This window comes from Rhineura floridana, chromosome 4 (genome assembly GCF_030035675.1).
Source record: "Rhineura floridana isolate rRhiFlo1 chromosome 4, rRhiFlo1.hap2, whole genome shotgun sequence".
Lineage (NCBI taxonomy): Eukaryota > Metazoa > Chordata > Lepidosauria > Squamata > Rhineuridae > Rhineura > Rhineura floridana.
Genome location: NC_084483.1, coordinates 176,620,523 through 176,639,047, shown reverse-complemented (window position 1 = coordinate 176,639,047; position 18,525 = coordinate 176,620,523). Strand labels below are relative to the sequence as shown.

Below are 18,525 nucleotides of genomic sequence, written 5' to 3'. Positions count from 1 at the left end.
AACGAAACAAACCCTGCGACAGGGCAGTAAGGAGCTGAAAATTGAACTGAGCAAAATGACGCAGGAGCTTAAAGAAATAGGGGATCCTGTGAGAGAGGAGAATGAGATCAGAGATGAGAAAAGAAAAAATAAAGGGAAGATACAAGCCCTGGAGATTGGAACAAATGTGGAATTGGAAAAGGATCTGGCGTTTATGGATATTAGAAATAAAATCTACTGTTTGGAATTTAACGTTGTCTCTGAAGAAATTAATGAAGATATTAGAGATAAAGTTATCAATGGCTTGGATAATTTTCTGGACTGGAATGACGTGATGGAGCTTGATATAGAGAAAATCTATGGAATTAACTGCAGCCATGTGACAATGGAAAAACTCTCAAGAAATGAGCCAGTGCATTTTGTAAAAAAGAACAGAGATATGACTTTACAACAATATTTCAGCAACTTATTCAGAATTGATGGCAAGAAAATATTTGGGATAGAGGAAATTCCCATCAGACTCTTATTATATGACTATGGCAATGACAGCAAGATTATTATGGAATACTGATAATGGAATATTGGACACTGAAATTACTGGACTTAACAGGACTATTGAAGATGGAAGATGGAATTAATATTGATAATGGAATAATGGCTATTGAAATTATTGGACCTAACAGATTTGATGAGATGGGTTAATCGATACGTTTATTTGGACTATGGTTATGACAACAAGATTATTATTATTATTAACGAGATGGATTAATCGACGTGTTCATTTGGAGAAAAATTGATAGATATATTTCTTAAAGAATTGAAACCTCTCTTTGACTTTTTGTGGAAAGAATAAAGTAATGTTTATGAGATTTGATGATTAATTAAGATAACTACTGGAGGAAAGTGATTTTATAATATAATTTAAGAGACAGGATTGTTATATATTGTAGACCTATAACTGATCTGCGACAAATGGGAAGTCAACATTTTATTTTTTTGTTTAATCATTTTTGTTTAATCATTTTTGTTTTGTTTTGTTTTTTGTCTTGGAATGTTTTATGACTTTGTTTTGTTTGTTTTATGAAAATTTGAATAAAAATTATTGTAAAAAAAAAGAAAAGTTACTTTAAACTACAACTCCCATCAGCCCCAGCCAGCATGGCCACTGGATTGGGCTGATGGGAGTTGTAGCTAGAGCATGGTCTGTTTAAAAAAAAGTTTTGCGGGGGGGGTTACGTTTTGGTGTATATCTCGGGAATTAGACCACCTAGAAACTTTTTTTTTTTAATTGAAGCGGAGAGTCCAGAGAGTAAGGGGTGGTAGCCAGAGAGCCGGAGCCCCCCCCAAAACCAGAGACTCCAGCCGAAAACACACACACCGGGGCACACACACACACACACACACACACACAAATAATCGTCACTCACCTCCACAGCTCTTCGCCATTCTGCTGCAGCCTTCTCCTCCGTTGTTGTCCTTGCCCTGGCTTTTTCCTCCGGCGTCCATTTTTTCCTCTCAGAGTCAGACACTAGCAGGCTCCCCCTGCCTATTCATCTCTTCCCTCGTGCCTCCTAACACAGATCACGAGGGAAGAGACAGTCTGCGCAGAGGTCCAATCAGCGTGAGGCACATGTCTTGTGTTAACCAATCACAGCCAGGAGCTGACTTCCCCTTGTTCCCGCCCCCAAGTAACATCCAACCTAATGTGGAAACGTTAAAGTTGAAGCTGAAAAGTAGGGAAATTACTATTCGTTCCGTTACTTGCCAAATGTAATGGAATTACCCACTCGTTATTTAAAATTGTAACAAATTAAAAGTAACTCGTTAAAAATAACGAGTTACTTCCAAGCTCTGGGCAGACCATATATACGGGGTGGGATTGCCAGTTCCATCCCCAGTCTTTCTTTACCCCCCAGCATACGCCGGGTACTCATTTTACTGACCACGGATGGATGGAAGGCTGAGTGGACCTCAACCCCTTTTACCGGAGATTCGACTTCCGTTGGAATCGAACTCCGGCCATGAGCAGAGCTTCAGCTGCGTTACCGCTCCTTACCACACTGCGCTACGGAGATTAGACCTACTGAAATTAAATGACGTACATTAATCCATGCCCATTAATTTCAATGGATGTACTGCGAGTATGATTTGGCATCTGATACAAATTAGTATTTTTTACAAGCATTTTAAGTACCATTTAACAATGCTTTTTGTTCGTACAAAAGATGGCTTTTTGTAAAGAAAGAATTAATGACAGCTTTATTAAAACCTTTATTAGGGTGTTGCAAGTAGCAACTGCTCCCAAATGCGGAGAACATAATACAGAGTAATCTTAATGCCATCCCAAACTGCAATAGAGGGAGGTAAAACACTGGTGGAGTACATTACATAAGACAGCTATGTCAACTCCTTCAGCGGCAGCACCAGTCCATCACACCCTCTGCAATATGGGTATAACACAACACAGCTGTATTGCATGGTTGGCATAAGATGCCGTCAGAGTCAGCACATTCCCTCTTCTCCACAGTTGCTTTATGTGAAGATCACAACTGTCCTAAGTCACTACTATTGAGGCATCCTGAAGTGATTTGCAATCTAATAAACACACAACACACACACACATATGTACATACAGACACAGGCAGATCTATGCAGTTTAAAACAACAGCACCTACATGCAATGCCAATCCAATACAGATACCAGCTGGGCTAAACCTCTCTGTAATCATTTACAGAGATTATATAGCTATAAGAGTGGCTGTATACTATACCCATAAATTCATTTCAAAATAAAACCTTATAGTCCTGAACTTAGAAACGCTTGCTTAACAGCCCTCTAAGTTTTCATGGCAATAATACAAAACAGTAAGAGAGAATCGAGAGTTCAAAATGTAAAACTAAAAAATCCAGACCCTTGTTGGAATTTTTTCTGTCAGTGATCTCATAATTTGTTGAAATTAATTAAAAATCAGCCATGTTCACAAAGTACCTGTAATACTATTACTGACCTTGCCCCATACTCTGACCTTAATTGTCTGCCGTTTAAAAGTTTAAAAAATGCCTGGCTGATTTTTAATTAATTTAAAGAAATTTAACATTGCAGCACAGGCATGCTCAGTAAGCATCAACTGTTAGTGTTCTACAAGCCAGACTCACAGCTTTTTGGCTCGGCTAATCGGGGCCACACCCACCCCAGACATTTATTCTACTTTAATTGGTCCTGGCATCCCCCAAAGAATCATGGGAAGTGTCGTTTGTGAAGGGTGCTGAGAGGAGACTCCCATTCCCCTGACAGAGGTCCAGTAGCCAGACTGGTTTAACAGTCAGCCCCTCTTCTGGGGATTGTACATCTGTGAGCAGAACAGGGTGTCTCCTAGCAGCTCTCAGCACCCTTCACAATCTACATTTCCCAGGATTCTTTGGGAGAAGTGAAATAAAGGTCTGGTGTGAATGAGGCCAGTGACAGCTTTGGTTTAAATCTGGGTAGAAGACTCCATGTGCCTGCTGTAATAATAATAATAATAATAAAATTTTATTTTTAGGCCGCCTATCTGGCTGAATGAACAAAATAGAATAAAAAGGTGGGGGAAACCCTGAAAAGCAATGATACTGTACTGTTCACAATGTTTTCCTTTTGGAAAGGAAAGGGCTTTTCCTCTGCCCAGTGCCCACCCACCCAATCTCCTCTCCCTCTCCCTTCCACCTTCCTTCCTATCCCTACCCTTCCCCTTTCTTTCCCCCTCCCTGCCCCTCCACCATGTCAGTTTCACCTATCCTAAGCATGACTGTATAGGAGTAAATCCCACTGAACTCAAAAAGCATGCAAATAATCAAACCTGCCCTGCCCTCCCCCCCTCCTACATGCCCTGCCCTCACCCCTTCTGCCCCTCCCTCCTTCCAACCCCCTCCCCCAACTCTCTCCCCCTTTTCCTCCCCCCTGGTTAGTTTTACCTATCCTAAGCATAATTGTACAGGAATAAATCCCATTAAACTCAATAAGCATGCAAATGGTCAGACCTGCCTTTCCCCTCCCCTCCCCTTTTTCCTCCCCTCCCCTCTTCCTCCTCCCCTGCCCACTCACGCCCTCCCACTTCACCTCTGTTGTCAGTTTCACCTATCCTAAGCATGATTGCAGGGGAGATAATCCCACTGAATAAGCATTTTCAGCACATTTGCACAGAATCCCATTTCTCACCTCCTGGATTAAAGAACAAAGAAATTCACTAACAGGCAAAAAACCCCACCTTGCGGTTTAAGAACGTACCCATAGTCAACAGGTATTTCTATCAAACTTTAAAAAGCAGGGAAATTGGGCAGCTATAGTTAATGCACCAGGGAAGCAGGAGACCTGACTTGCTCTCTGAGATATTGTACTGCCCTACAAATTTGTCAAACTGGAAACACAATTTGGGTTGGTCTTTCACAGTCCAACCCACTTCCTGTGTAGTTTGGAAGAATTTGGTAATGTGCCTCTGAGCATATGGTGCGTGATGGCAACACCTGCAATCAGCCCAAATAACAGAAACAAGACGTGCTATGCCTATCTTGATTTAGCAGAGAGGAAGCAACAATATTAAAACAGTTGATATAGTTGAGATAGCCACTTAAAATGTTTGATTTATTTTGCAATTTTAGTTAAGTTTCCTATAGTAAACAATTTTCTTTTGCTTCTGTTTCTGTGAATGTGAAGTACAGCAACACTTTGCATAATTTACATTAAAAAATCTCCAAAAACAATTATGGAACAATCGCACTGACTGTTCTGCAGAATAGTCTCCAATGGACATGAGTGTCTCAGTTTGCAGCTGGAGGTGAAAAATATTCTAGCAAACTTCTAGGTGTGCTCTATGTTTTTAATTGACTGTTCCCATCCTTCCTTAAGTAGAGTAGTTTAAGCATAGCAGGCTGAAAACATACATCTTGCACAGGCCAAGTTTGTTTTTTCCAATAGCTAGATTCATTGCTTTAGCAACATATTGTAATCAAACTGATTTTATATCAAATTGTAGTTTCAGTTTCAACAGTTAATGCACCCAAAACATCAACAGAACATAACCTCCAGTTTGAAACACAAAAGGCTGCCTTCACCATCATATGACTTTGACCAATAAAAAGGCTTTGAAACTAATAAAAATAAATTTGACACAGATTTCTAGGATTAATGAGAGAAAGATAATTTTCTAGGTTACATTATCTGTAGAAACAGTAGTAACACAGGAAATAAGAAATGTACCAAAAAATTTAATTCTCCATCTTTGATGATGTAGTCCTGATGGCAAGTGTTGCCACCACTCACCATATGCTCAGAGGCACGTTACCAAATTCTTCCAAGCTACACAGGAAGTGGATTGGACTGTGAAAGATCAACCCAAATTATGTTTGCATTTTGACAAATTTGTAGGGCAGTACAGTATCTCAGAAGAGGTCAGGTCTCCTGTTCCCCCAACTTCCCTGCTTTTAAAAGTTGGATAGAAATATATCTTGGCTATAAGTACATTCTTAAACTGCAAGGTTTTTTTTTTGCCTGTTAGTGAATAACAACGTTGGGCCATTACGCAGGATTGCTGTAACACTGACTACATTGGCAGGGCTGCTTCAAGCCACTGATGGGGAACCTGTGGCCCCTGATAGTGGTCGTTCTACAGCTCCCATCATCCTTCAACATTTCCCGCGCTGGCTGGGGCTGATGGGAATTGTAGTCCCAATACCAGAAGGCCACAGGCGACTTTCTCCTCATGGACTCATCTCCCGTCCTTACTCTTTCTTCTACAATACCGAGGTAATACTAGATAGTTTGTTTCTCCCTTCCTGAAGCAGAGCAATTTTTAAAAAATCATTTTTTTCCCACGCAGAAAAGCTTACGATTGAAAGAGCATGAACTGCTTGTCTTTAGTTTTGTAGCTCTGGTCTGTCCGTCTGTCTGTCTGACTTGCTTACATACTGCTATCAAATCATTGCAACAAGAAAGTCTTGTCTACTTCTCCATTGGCTCCTATGAGAAACCGTTGCTTTTACCACTCTAAGGCGCAACTGTCATGGCGGTGAAAAGTCACTCGGAAATCCGGCTGCAGACAAAAAGAACTTTTTTTTAATGCCTCTATCGTTTGTGAGCTTTGTGGTCAGCGGTTTCACAAGGCCATAGAGATCGACGCTACGGTGACAGCAAGCGATGCCGCTCAGGCCCTACCGGAAGTCGAGCTCTGTGATGTCATGGCCGCAGGAAGTTGCGGCAGAAAGGGTGGGTAAGATGGCGGCGCGGAGAGGAGTGAGTTTCTTGAGCCGGTTATGGCAGGTAATTGTAGCGTCGCTAGGGGCAGGGTTCGGCTGAGCATCTGGGAGGCTCGCAGGGGTGATATAAGTGGCCTAGGTGACAAGATTATGACGACCTTCAAAACGTAGCGAGTAGAGCGCTGTAGTTTTAGTTGTTGAGGATCCAGGTTGTCGTTCGAGCCCCGCAACGACAACTTGAATATTGTAATATCTATCTTGTATTTGTTGAAAGGGATTTTGCCTTTCCTACGTCACCCGACATTGTCTCTCTGCTAAAAGCATAGAGATCAGCCATCCATAAGTTGGATCTTTTTTCCCCCTTGCAAACCGAAGGACTTAAAGGATTTATTCAAAGTGAAAATAATTCAGAGTGAAAATAAATGCTGATAATAAGATACCGACATCTAAGTTGCTTTTAGACCATATCTATTTGAACAGGAGAGAAGCATCAGAAGAGGGACGGAGGCAGGCGAGGATCACCTCAGAGGTGGACATTACGTCTCGTCCCCCACCCCCATCCCAGGACCATCTACCACCACCTGCCCTGTGGGAAGGTTTCCAGGAGAGAAAGGCAACCAGGCAAAGACCACTTCAGGGCTTGTTCCAACGGAATTATCCCTTCCCAGCCGCAGGGTCGTTTTACCACAAACTGCCCTGTGAGCAGGATTTCACGCTGATACTGTTTGTTGTGGTTTAGTGTTTCTTGTAAGCTGCTTTGGAAGAATTTGTATTCTGAAAGGAGAAATAGTAATAAATATATTTGTGCAAACCAGGAGACCCAGGTTCAAATTCCAACTAATCCCTACTCAGCCATTAAGTTCACATGGGGACTTACAGCTAATCAGTAAGCCTAACCTATCTTGTAGGGCTGTGTTTCAGGCTTACAACTGAATATTTTATAGGCTTCTACTGGCAGAGTCTACATGTTGTTGGAGTTATTAAATATTATAACAATAGTCTATTGCTTAATGTCAAGGATTATCAATACCTCGGCACAGTCAATAACCAAAATGGAGACAACAGTCAAGAAAACAGGCTAGGACTGGGGAGGGCAGCTATGAGAGAACTAGAAAAGGTCCTCAAATGCAAAGATGTACAGTAGGGCCCTGCTTTACGGCGTTCCACTGATGCGGCGGCTTTCAATCGGGAAATTCCCTGTTTTAAAGACGATTTTGCCATTTTGTGGCATTATCGCACGATGCCACCCATTAAAGTCAATGGGTTCCGCTTTACAGCAATTTCCGCTTTACAGCGGGGGCCTGGTCCCAAACCCGCCGTATAAGCGGGGCCCTACTGTATCACTGAACAGTAAACTCAGTATCATTCAGACCCTGGTAGTCCCGATCTCTGTGTATGGATGTGAAAGTGAAAAAGGCAGATAATAGAAAAATCAACTCATTTGAAATGTGGTGTTGGAGGAGAGCTTTGTGCATACCATCGACTGCAAAAAAGACAAATAATTGGGTGTTAGAACCCAACCAGAACTGTTACTAGAAGATATAATGATGAAACTGAGGTTATCGTACTTTGAACACATAAGAAGAAGACAGGATTCACTAGAAAAGACAATAATAATAATAATAATAATAATAATAAAATTTTATTTCTAGGCCGCCTATCTGGCCGAATTAACGGCCACTCTAGGCGGCGTACATAGACTAAAATATAACATAGAGTAAAATATAGCATATAATACTAAACAAAACCCCAGTAGTCTATAGACATCCCGAGCAGCAGGTTCACGCACACATACACACACACGGTCTCTGGCCCCTTCAGCAGTTGCTGCTTTTGTAGCTGGAGAGAGACAGGGCCCCGCCCTTCCAGGCCAGGTGGAAATCAGCCAGAAATGCAGGGAGCAGGTCTTGCAGAAACTCACACAGGTAGATGGTCTCTGGCCCCTTCAGCACTTGCTGCTTTTGTAGCTGGAGAGAGACAGGGCCCCACCCTTCCAGGCCAGGTGGAAATCAGCCAGAAATGCAGGGAGCAGGTCTTGCAGAAACTCACACAGGTAGATGGTCTCTGGCCCCTTCAGCAGTTGCTGCTTTTGTAGCTGGAGAGAGACAGGGCCCCGCCCTTCCAGGCCAGGTGGAAATCAGCCAGAAATGCAGGGAGCAGGTCTTGCAGAAACTCACACAGGTAGATGGTCTCTGGCCTCTTCAGCAGTTGCTGCTTTTGTAGCTGGAGAGAGACAGGGCCCCGCCCTTCCAGGCCAGGTGGAAATCAGCCAGAAATGCAGGGAGCAGGTCTTGCAGAAACTCACACAGGTAGATGGTCTCTGGCCCCTTCAGCAGTTGCTGCTTTTGTAGCTGGAGAGAGACAGGGCCCCGCCCTTCCAGGCCAGGTGGAAAACAGCCAGAAATGCAGGGAGCAGGTCTTGCAGAAACTCACACAGGTAGATGGTGGGAAAAACAGAAGGGAGTAGAAAAAGAGGAAGGCCAAACAAGAGATGGATTGATTCCATAAAGGAAGCCACAGATCTGAACAGGGTGGTTCATAACAACTGCTCTTGGAGGTCACTGATGCATAGGGTCACCATAAGTCATAATCGACTTGAAGGCACGTAACAAAATTACTTAATGCATATAGTTTTCCAACTGAGACTTGCAAATGAAAATTTTATAAGCCTGTGTTGTTGGAGTTATTAACAATGTAAAAATCAATGATCTATTCCTTAAAAGGTAGTAAAAGAATGATCCCTTTTGGGTAGAGTGTAGCAATTCATCCCAGTTGACATAGTCTTTGTGGGAATTTCTGTTGGTGGTCTTGCATAGCCTTTAATGATTAAAAGCTGTTTCAGTGTAGTGGGCCCCAGCCTGTGGAACTCCCTCCCAACTGAGACTAGACAGGCACTCTCTTGTTGAAGTCCAGGCACGTGACTAAAACATTCTTATTAGAGCAACTGAGACTAGACAGGCATTTTAAGATAGTGTTTGTTTTTAATGATGGTTTTGTTTTCTGTATGGCTTTTTATGTACATCACTTAGAAATTCAAATGATTAAGCAGTATATAATGGTTTCAAATAAAAAATAATACACCAAAGATAGTAATAGCCATTAAAAACTGCAGAGGGAGCAGACTTGCCACTTTTTTTTTTAGTAGGTCATCACTGTCTTTATCATTCTTCTATCAGGCAAAATTTCAAGAGGCTTTCCCAGTGACTTTCTTCATGCTGGAAAAAGTTGTACATGCTGGATTTGGTTGCCACACATCTTTTAGAAGTGCCCCAGAACCACAGTGACAAACCTTATGGGGTTCCCTTTAGGAGGGATATAAATTTAACAATAAAAAATAAAATACTGGTGGCTGCTTAAGGATTGTTGTATGCATCTCATACAACAGCATGGGACAAAAATGGTTCTATGTCATTGCTGCCTGGCAAGGGAAATAACAATGCTGTTTTTCCCCCTCCGCTATTAGATCACTGTCCTTTGCTGCTTCCATTGCTGCAGGTACTGAATTTGCTGATGCAAGGAATCCCAAAAGGAGCCAGGAGGCATTGGGTGGGAAATCCTGCACTCACGAGGCAAATTGGATGTATGAACCTGAAGGCCTTCTTCCACATGAGATGACTGGAAATGCTATGGGAAAGGGAAATGTGTATAGGAGACCCACTTATGGTAGAGTTAAAAAATATGACAGCCAGTGGAGTGGAGTGGTTAGAGCATTGGACTAGTAACCTGAAAGACCAGAGCTCAAATCCCCACTCAGCCGGGAAGCTGGCAGGGTGACCTTGGGCCAGTCACTATCTCTCAGCCTAACCTACCTCACAGGGTTGTTGTGATAAAATTGAGGGGGAAGAGAAACATGTACACCACCTTGAGCTCCTTGGAGGAAAGGTGGGATATAAATATTATAAATCAATAAATATGTGAAGATTCTAAAATCAACTGAACAGGCAGCTTGAAGATGTCTACTGCTGTTTGTATGTATAATGTTAATATATAAAGTTTCCTCTTTCTCACCAACTGTCCACTTTTATCTTGTGTTTTTTAGATGGGGAGCCTCTGGGCATTATATTCTTATTTGACTAAATAAATCTGGAAAGTCGCAGTGCCTGACCAGTAATGTATCAACATTGCTATCTTAACATATGAACTGTCACTCTTACTTTCCTAGGGGCCAGAGAATTTCCTTTTAACAAGAAGAATTCCACTAAAGCAATGTAGCTTTCTTCAGTAAGTTTACCACTTACAGCCAAATGCTTAAAATACTTTTCATTTATTGCAACTGTCATTAAAATATCACACACACACCCCTTTTTCCCATTGCAGAAGCAATCACTTGATATGGTTTCAGTTTTCAGGAGCCCATACTGATATTCAACAGCCCAAGGTGAACCCTCTGGTATGTCTGAACTTGTATTTTTCCAGTAACTAAGCAAATGTTTCAAAATATCTAACCTCTGGAGTCTTGGTATATATTGGTATGGCTTTAAACATGTTAATTTGGACTGAATACTTTAAAATAAGACCTTAACGAACCATGTATTGAGGCTAATGTCAATCTTTAAAATATGAATGCTGCTTTGCTTATCTCTCATCACTTTCACACCCAGGTATCTGTTTCTGATGAGCCAGACACACTATATAGGAGACTGACTGTTTTGGTGAAAGGTCATGACAGAGTTGTGTTGGATAGTTATGAGTATTTCATGGTGCTTGCTGCTAAAGAACTTGGTCTCACCCTTGAAAAAGTGTATGTATTGTTGACCTTTGTAGTTAACTCAGTAATTCTAGAATCTCATTCTCAAAATTGCCAAAGCGTGCTATGGTTGGATAATTACTAAAAGACTAGTAGAATTGCATCTATGCTTCAAAATCTAGTAGTTCCATTGGCATTCCAAAAATAAGAGAACACACAAAGCACACTAGAAACCATCTCCCTGATCAGAAAGAATCCCAAGATATCAAACTCATTTAATTTTGAGGGCCAATGTGGTGCAGTGGTTAGTGTTAGACTAGGGTCTGAGAGACCTGGGTGCAAAATCCACACTCACCCACAAGGGTCACTGGGTGACCTTGGGCCAATCATCTTCCCTCAACTTAACTACCCCACAGGGTTGTTATGAAGATGTAATGTGAAGGGCAGAACCATGCACACCAACTTGAGCTAACTGGAACGAAGGTGGGATATAAATTTAGTAATGAACAACTTTATGTGAGCTATAGACAGAACAGACCATTTGTTCTCATTGATTCTAACTTTGAAACTGAGACTCTTAAGATATTTGCTCAGGGCTAAATGAACCATGCAAGACTCTTGCTTGCAAATTTACATGCTAGATATACAAAATCATTTGGCTGTTGCTGTTACGAAACCTCTTTACTGAACAGTAGTTTAATGTTCTTGAAGACAGAGGTCACCTTGGGTTTATCCTGTGCATATTTACTCAAAAGTATAACTACAACTGGCAGCTTTACCAACATGTTTTTAGTGTTTTCTTTAAAAAAATACAATTTGGCTATCACATGTAAATTGTGAAAGTTCTTGAAGTTGACAAGAATTTTGGTATTAGTTTTAATGGGATTTTCCGTTGCCCAGTTCTATGATTCATTATACTTAGATTATGTGTATCTCTTAGCATACAGCCACAAAGTCAAAAAACAAACCTAGGATCCCACCTGGAGGCTCAAGTTCAGTCTGTTCTCCTTCCATTATTGAAACCCATCAATGGCTATAATTTCAATAATAAGTGGATGTACTAAAATGGCAAATAATTCCATGAAAACCACTCTATCTCTTAGAGAAGAGCCTCCAAGGAAGATAGAACGATTCACACTTCTAAAATCAGTGCACATTTTCAAGAAGCACAGAGTTCAGTACGAAATGAGGACACATTACCGCTATATAGAGGTGAGTGCAGAGCTGCATGTTCAAATAACTGAGAAATGTGTTTGTGGTAAACAGATGTTTTTAATTCTGAAGAGAACAACAGTAGTACCCTCTTTCAGTGTATACATGTGCATACACACTTCTGTCTAAAACGTTAAATGGGATAGGTGGTGAATCTCCTGTGAGCCATATTCAAGCCTTTAAGGTTTTGGCCATTGTAGAAATGAATAATTACATGAGTCCAAGCAGGGCTGCAGAAACTGCACAATCCCTTAGTAAGGCAAAGATGGCCTATAGTTTTTGTGGTACTTTCCCTGCATGGCGTAGATTCTTTCATAAGGACATGTGCCATTAAATGTTATCTGAAAAATAAACACTGTTTTTGTTTCAGTTAAAGCATTTAACTGGCAGCACAGCCAATGTTTACTTGGAATACATTCAACGAAACTTACCTGAAGGGGTTGCTATGGAAGTAAAAAAGGTATTAGCTGAGTTTGTTCTTGCTACTGTAGTACAAATGTGTCTGATTCTTAGCTTTAGAATTAATCAAACAAAAAAGGATTTTTTCCACTTTGTAGACCAGCAGCGTCCAACAGTTTTTTCATACTTGCCAAAATTGCGGTGGACGTTAACATTTTTGCCACATGACCCAAAAAAACTACCCTTCATTTTTGAGGGTAGACAAATATACATTTTAAATTATTTGATAGAATTAGTGAGAAAGCTAACATGTTTTCATTAAGTAGTGCATGGAAATCAGGTATAAAATCAGTTAGGCTATATCTTAACTCCACGTCCTAATTATAGGTTTCTACAACCTTTATTTTGATTTCACAATTTTTACTGCAGAAAAAGTTTATTTGCAAAGCCACGTTGAACCAAAAATTGAAACCAGTTTTGGAATAATTGTGTTTAGAACCACAACTCATTTTTATTTAAAATAAGAGTCCACATCGTAATAATTGAATCATCTTTCAGATGTTGAGTGCTTTGAAGTAAAATCATCCATTTCAGAAAGGTGCCTCTCCAAAGAAAGAAGCCTCATAACCTCTTGAGATAGTTGAGAATTGTAGATGTCAAAGTGCATTTGCACCATATAGAACCCAAGGGTTAATCTGTGATTAAGGGTGGAGGGTGGACACTTTTTTGAACTGGTTACATATATAATAGAATTTTATTTAAACAATATTTTTTTAAAAAATAGAAGTAAAGCACCAATTTACCACAAGTCAATAGCTATTTCACCAAATGGAGTAAGTGGCAACCGTGGTGGATTTTAGGAGTAAGATTTGTATTAAGTTAGTATCCCAGAAAAGGTAGGAAACTTATGAACTAGTGTAAAAGTGCATTTTTGACCCCACTTTATATACTTTCTTTTTAGACCAGATTAGAAAGCCTTCCTGAACATATTCAGACACCTGTTTGGGACACGCTACCTCAAGTAGAAGAATCAGCAAGTAAATCATAAATGCCTAGTCTGAAGATCCCCACCCCCCAAGCCTTTATAAATAGAAATTAATTGTAACATTGTCATTGTGTTAAAGAGATCTACACTAAATTCTGAAACTGTAACAGGCTAGTTTTTAATGGGCTTGTTTCTTGACCAAACAGCTGTAATTTTATTTCTCAAAAGACAGCTCATCTGAGAAGAGACTGAGAACAGATGTTTGACAGAAGTGGTGTTGCCATCATTTGTTTTTGTATTATGATATGCTTGAACAGGTTAAAATAAACTAGTACTATACATGAAAGTTTAAAATATGTTCCCAAACTGTTGCTTGTAATCACCAATATTCATGTAATTTGACACGTTTAAAATACTTGCTTCAATAGGTTTGTATAAGGAGGCTCTTAGGGTACTGTCAAATTTGTAACAATCTGCAATCTATTAATAAGTAGAACCTCTTTCTAGAGTTTCTGAAAATGGTGTTAACAACATTTTGTTCACAATAGGGATCTTATAAGAGTCACTGTGCCCTGTATATCATGCTGTGATAAACTGAAGGTAAAGGAGACATCACTTAGTGGAGGACAGACACGTGGTGACACATATCCATGGTGCCAAATACCCAGTTAAGCAAAGACCACGTTTGCCTTGAGTTCCCCTCCACTCCAGAAGCTGTCATCTCTCTTCTTGTGACACTGATGTATACTCACTGCATTTATAGCAAGAACTCATAGCTTACAAAACTAGCTGTGGACATGCACTACGATACACAAAACAGCCTTAAGCAGGTTGTTAATTTTTAAACAATCATACAAATCCTCCTTTCTACAAAAACTCTGGGCAACTTTAGACTTATAATGAAATCCCATATGTGTCTACTCAGAGTTCAGTGGGGCTTAATCTCAGATGAGTAAGTAAAGGCAGCAATCCTTTTAGGAACATGGTTGTTGCGACTTCCGGGAAGGGTGACTTCGCTTGTGCCTGCTTTTGGGACGGGCTCCCGCCTCAAAAGAAGCTTATTCAGATATAAATCAGTCAGAACATTTTTTTTTTTTGACTGATGAAATTTCTCCCGGGCAGGGAGAAACGTAGAGATCAACCTCAAAGCCTGTTTTTGTTGGGAGGACTGGATTTCATTAATTTATGAGATAAGGTCCAGCCAACAATGCCGGACGGACTTCCTAACAAGCTCTATCTGCTTAAGCGATACGTTTATCTTTTCTTTAAAGAGAGAACGGACTAACAGGCAAGCACCCTTCTTTCTATTATTTTTTTTACTTGGTTTAAATTGTTGCAGCAAAAGGAGATTTGTCAGATTGATCGGCTTTGGACAACTTCTGGGTGAGATATAGCTCTTCTCTGTTATTCACTAAATTAACAGCTTATCTCTGTTTCTGTCGCAAAAAGCTGTCCTGGAAGTGCATTCTAAAGATAATAAACAGAAGAGGGATTTCTATTCCTGATTTCTATTCCGAGGAATATTATATTGTCTGGGACTATTCTCTTTTTGGTCTATTTTATTTTGACGAATCTGCTTCTTCACGACGCCACTAACTGTTTTGATGCTGGGAACTAAATTTGTTTTGCATTCTTGAACATAGAGAGATAAGGCAGGTTGCTCTGTTTATACTGTGATGTCATCAAGCCTGGAATATTAACCCAATTGTTGCTGAAATAAGAAGTGGTTCTTCTTTATTTTTGTTTTGCTTTGTTTTCGTGGTTTTAAAAATGGCAATCAAGAAAGTGGCTGAGAATCTGGAAGTATGTTTCAGAAAATAATGGATGAGATTGAGATAACGAAACAAACCCTGCGACAGGGTAGTAAGGAGCTGAAAATTGAACTGAGCAAAATGACGCAGGAGTGTAAAGAAATAGGGGATCCTGTGAGAGAGGAGAATGAGATCAGAGATGAGAAAAGAAAAAATAAAGGGAAGATACAAGCCCTGGAGATTGGAACAAATGTGGAATTGGAAAAAGATCTGGAGTTTATGGATTTTAGAAATAAAATCTACTGTTTGGAATTTAACGTTATCTCTGAAGAAATTAATGAAGATATTAGAGATAAAGTTATCAATGGCTTGGATAATCTTCTGGACTGGAATGATGTGATGGAGCTTGATATAGAGAAAATCTATGGAATTAACTGCAGCCATGTGACAATGGAAAAACTCTTAAGAGATGAGCCAGTGCATTTTGTAAAAAAGAAGAACACAGATATGACTTTACAACAGTATTTCAGCAACTTATTCAGAATGGATGGCAAGAAAATATTTGGGATAGAGGAAATTCCCATCAGACTCTTATTATATGACTATGGCTACAACAGCAAGATTATTATGGACTACTGATAATGGAAGATTGGACACTGAAATTACTGGACTTAACAGGACTATTGAAGATGGAAGATGGAACTAATAGGGATAATGGAATAATGGCTATTGAAATTATTGGACCTAACAGATTCTGATGAGATGGATTAATCGAAATGTTTATTTGGACTATGGTTATGACAATAAGATTATTATAATTATTAACGAGATGGATTAATTGACATGTTTATTTGGAGAAAAATTGATAGATATATTTCTTAAAGAATTGAAACCTCTCTTTGACTTTTTGTGGAAAGAATAAAGTAATGTTTATGAGATTTGATGATTAATTAAGATAACTACTGGAGGAAAGTGATTTTATAATATGATTTAAGAGACAGGATTGTTATATATTGTAGACCTATAACTGATTTGATATGTGACAAATGGGAAGTCAACATTTTATTTTTTTTTGTTTAATCATTTTTGTTTTGTTTTGTTTTTTGTCTTTGAATGTTTTATGATTTTGTTTTCTATGTTTTATGAAAATTTGAATAAAATTATTGTAAAAAAAAAAAAAGGAACATGGTTGTTGCTTAGACTTAAGAAAATCTTCCTGTCTATTTCAGTACAAAGGTACTTCTAAGCAAAGTTACTCTAACCACAGCCTTTAGTTATTTTCATCTTAATTACTTTCATTACCAAATGGGCAATAACTGTAACAGTTGAGAAATTAATCTTACTAACCTGTTGCTTAATGTACAATAAATGCCAAAGTACTTAATAATACGTAGTTAGATACTTCATAGGTCTTAGTTACTTTTAAAAAGGAAAGTGGGTGTGGGTGTGTTAGCGGTATAGAAGAGCTAACTAGCATGGAGACTGAGATCTTCATATTTCACCCACCCAAGGATGATTTTGCAGGGTTTATGACTTTCCTACATTGCTGTTCATTCTTATCCATGTCAGCCACTCCTGCAGAATTTTGGTTAAGAAATTGGCACTGTGAAATGCTGCTGGAACAATAATCTTAAACTGATTTTTCTCTTATATTTTTTTTTCTTTTTGCTAAAGAGGAAGTGCAACACCAAGCTGTGCCGAAAGAGCTTGTCTTAATTAGGGCAACCCTGAACAGATGCTAATCTCCTACACAGAGCTTACTAATAACCACAGGATGTTTAGAAAACAACAGCCTACAGAAATATTTCTAACTGGGGCACAAGGCAATCTGTTTCTCCCATAATTAATTTTCTATAATTAATTAATCATTTAACACTTTAATCTGCAAATTTTTCCTGATCTTAATTGTCCAGCAGCCATATGAACATTACTATTCTTGTTTTACAGATTAGGGAAGACGCTTCGTTTCTGTTCTTTTAGGAACCAAATCCAGTACTGTCTCTATAACCTCACAGTATAGTCCATTCCTGGAAAAGATACTCAGCTTACAATCCTGTGCATACTTACCTATGAGTAAGCTTTGTTGAACATAGACTGATTTCTGTATAAACACTGCACTGAGAGTGTCACCAAGTTTTTTCATTGCAGGTAGATAAACAGTTCATTCCAGTTTTTTAGATACAAGAAACAGACAATGTTGATAACTGTACTTCACCAGCATAAAGTCAGCATCTCTGCCCTTTTTGTCTTTAGCACAGGAAATCTGCTTTTTCACTAGTGCACTGAACAACATTTGAATAGTTTATTGAAACAGTATTTCAATAAAGTTGTCTTCTCAAAGGGAAGAAAATCACAAATAGCTAAAGCTTTCCTGAGTATAATCTGTCTCTTAGCAACTAGACTGCAGGTAGCTAGGATACAGCAAAGGTGTAACTATAAAGAGGTTTCTACTCTGGTAGAAAACAAAAAGGATGCCTGATAGAGGGATTGGTTAGTAAATGATCCTACCAGTCAGGCAAATGAATGCCTGGCCAATAAAAAAATGTAATGAGAGTTGCCCATGTAGTTTCAGCCTAAAGAAACTACACCAAAGAAACACATGCACATATTTCTTTATTGGTGGGATTACTGTTACTCCAACCCATGTGGATGACTTCAACCAGACAATTACCTAAAAACCTCCATATGATTTTGCAGCAGTAAGCTCTGTGCTAGGGCAACGTAAGCCGGCCAAATAACTTTTACAGGAGCTCCTTTGGACCACAGCAAACCATCTGCAATAAGCTGCTTGCGAAAACAGTGCAGGACACAATGCACTGGGAGTTCCTCCTGGATAATGCCCACTGAAATAAATGGGGCCATAGACAAGAGCATATTGTTCCCTTGAACAATAGCTGATTGTTTTCAATGGGTTTATGCATACTGGACTGTATGTACTATCTAAAACTAGGAGTAGCTGGATGAATTAGTCTAGATACTCAGAAAAGCAATAGATTAGCCCCAGAGTATATAATGAAGCTACCTTGCTGAAGCTAATTGGGTCAGAGTCTGGTCAGGGCCTATTTGGGAGACTGAAAACCCATGAGAGCAGCATGAAAGAATGACATGCAATTCATCTGAGACATTTACTCTCCCACTAAGAAAGTTGCAGTGTTTATGTATCATATATAGACATTGTAAACACTACCATCACACAAAAATCACAGTGCTTAGGTATTTATTTACTTTTCTCCTTTAAAGTTAGTTGATTCTGGAATGACATTTATTGCAACAGACACATTCCT

The 18,525-nt window shown here is 39.4% G+C and overlaps 3 protein-coding genes across 9 annotated transcripts in view; 1 reads left to right on the top strand and 2 right to left on the bottom strand.

The window, feature by feature from the left end:
* The window catches only part of LOC133383847 (uncharacterized), a 14,873-nt gene extending 8,749 nt beyond the window's left edge, over positions 1–6,124 (bottom strand). Inside the window, exons 1-2 of one of the 3 annotated variants that reach the window (XM_061625329.1) lie at positions 5,842–6,124; positions 1,407–1,679 (exon numbers count right to left, since the gene is read on the bottom strand). In XM_061625329.1, the coding sequence (XP_061481313.1) occupies positions 1,407–1,485 (79 nt within the window). In that variant the 5' untranslated portion in view covers positions 1,486–1,679; positions 5,842–6,124. The remainder of the gene's footprint in view (positions 1–1,406; positions 1,680–5,841) is intronic. The other 2 variants (XM_061625330.1, XM_061625331.1) reach the window with 2 other exon arrangements.
* MRPS10 (mitochondrial ribosomal protein S10) lies at positions 5,661–13,836 on the top strand. Of its 4 annotated transcripts, none has more exons than XM_061625333.1 (7): positions 5,661–5,758; positions 10,370–10,428; positions 10,525–10,597; positions 10,809–10,948; positions 11,998–12,106; positions 12,477–12,566; positions 13,467–13,836. In XM_061625333.1, the coding sequence occupies exons 1-7, from the start codon at positions 5,666–5,668 to the stop codon at positions 13,551–13,553; spliced, it is 651 nt and encodes a 216-aa protein (XP_061481317.1). In that variant the 5' UTR covers positions 5,661–5,665; the 3' UTR covers positions 13,554–13,836. The 4 variants fall into 4 exon arrangements, with proteins under 4 accessions (XP_061481317.1, XP_061481316.1, XP_061481319.1 ...); XM_061625332.1 differs by lacking the exon at positions 5,661–5,758 and adding an exon at positions 5,834–6,271; XM_061625335.1 differs by lacking the exon at positions 5,661–5,758 and adding an exon at positions 5,835–6,217.
* LOC133383849 (cleavage and polyadenylation specificity factor subunit 6-like) overlaps positions 6,832–18,525 on the bottom strand; it is a 25,678-nt gene continuing 13,984 nt past the window's right edge. The window contains exon 6 of one of the 2 annotated variants that reach the window (XM_061625338.1): positions 6,832–6,981. In XM_061625338.1, the coding sequence (XP_061481322.1) occupies positions 6,918–6,981 (64 nt within the window). In that variant the 3' untranslated portion in view covers positions 6,832–6,917. Of the gene's footprint in view, positions 6,982–12,112; positions 12,448–18,525 lie in introns of those variants that run through there. The other variant, XM_061625340.1, reaches the window with a different exon arrangement.

Excerpts from the sequence above, each read along its gene's own strand:
- MRPS10 (XM_061625332.1), top strand. The coding sequence starts at position 6,149 with ATGCCGCTCAGGCCCTACCGGAAGTCGAGCTCTGTGATGTCATGGCCG. Across the intron at positions 6,272-10,369 it reads TCTTGAGCCGGTTATGGCAG|GGGCCAGAGAATTTCCTTTT; the intron begins GTAATTGTAGCG and ends TTACTTTCCTAG. Across the intron at positions 12,567-13,466 it reads TTGCTATGGAAGTAAAAAAG|ACCAGATTAGAAAGCCTTCC; the intron begins GTATTAGCTGAG and ends CTTTCTTTTTAG.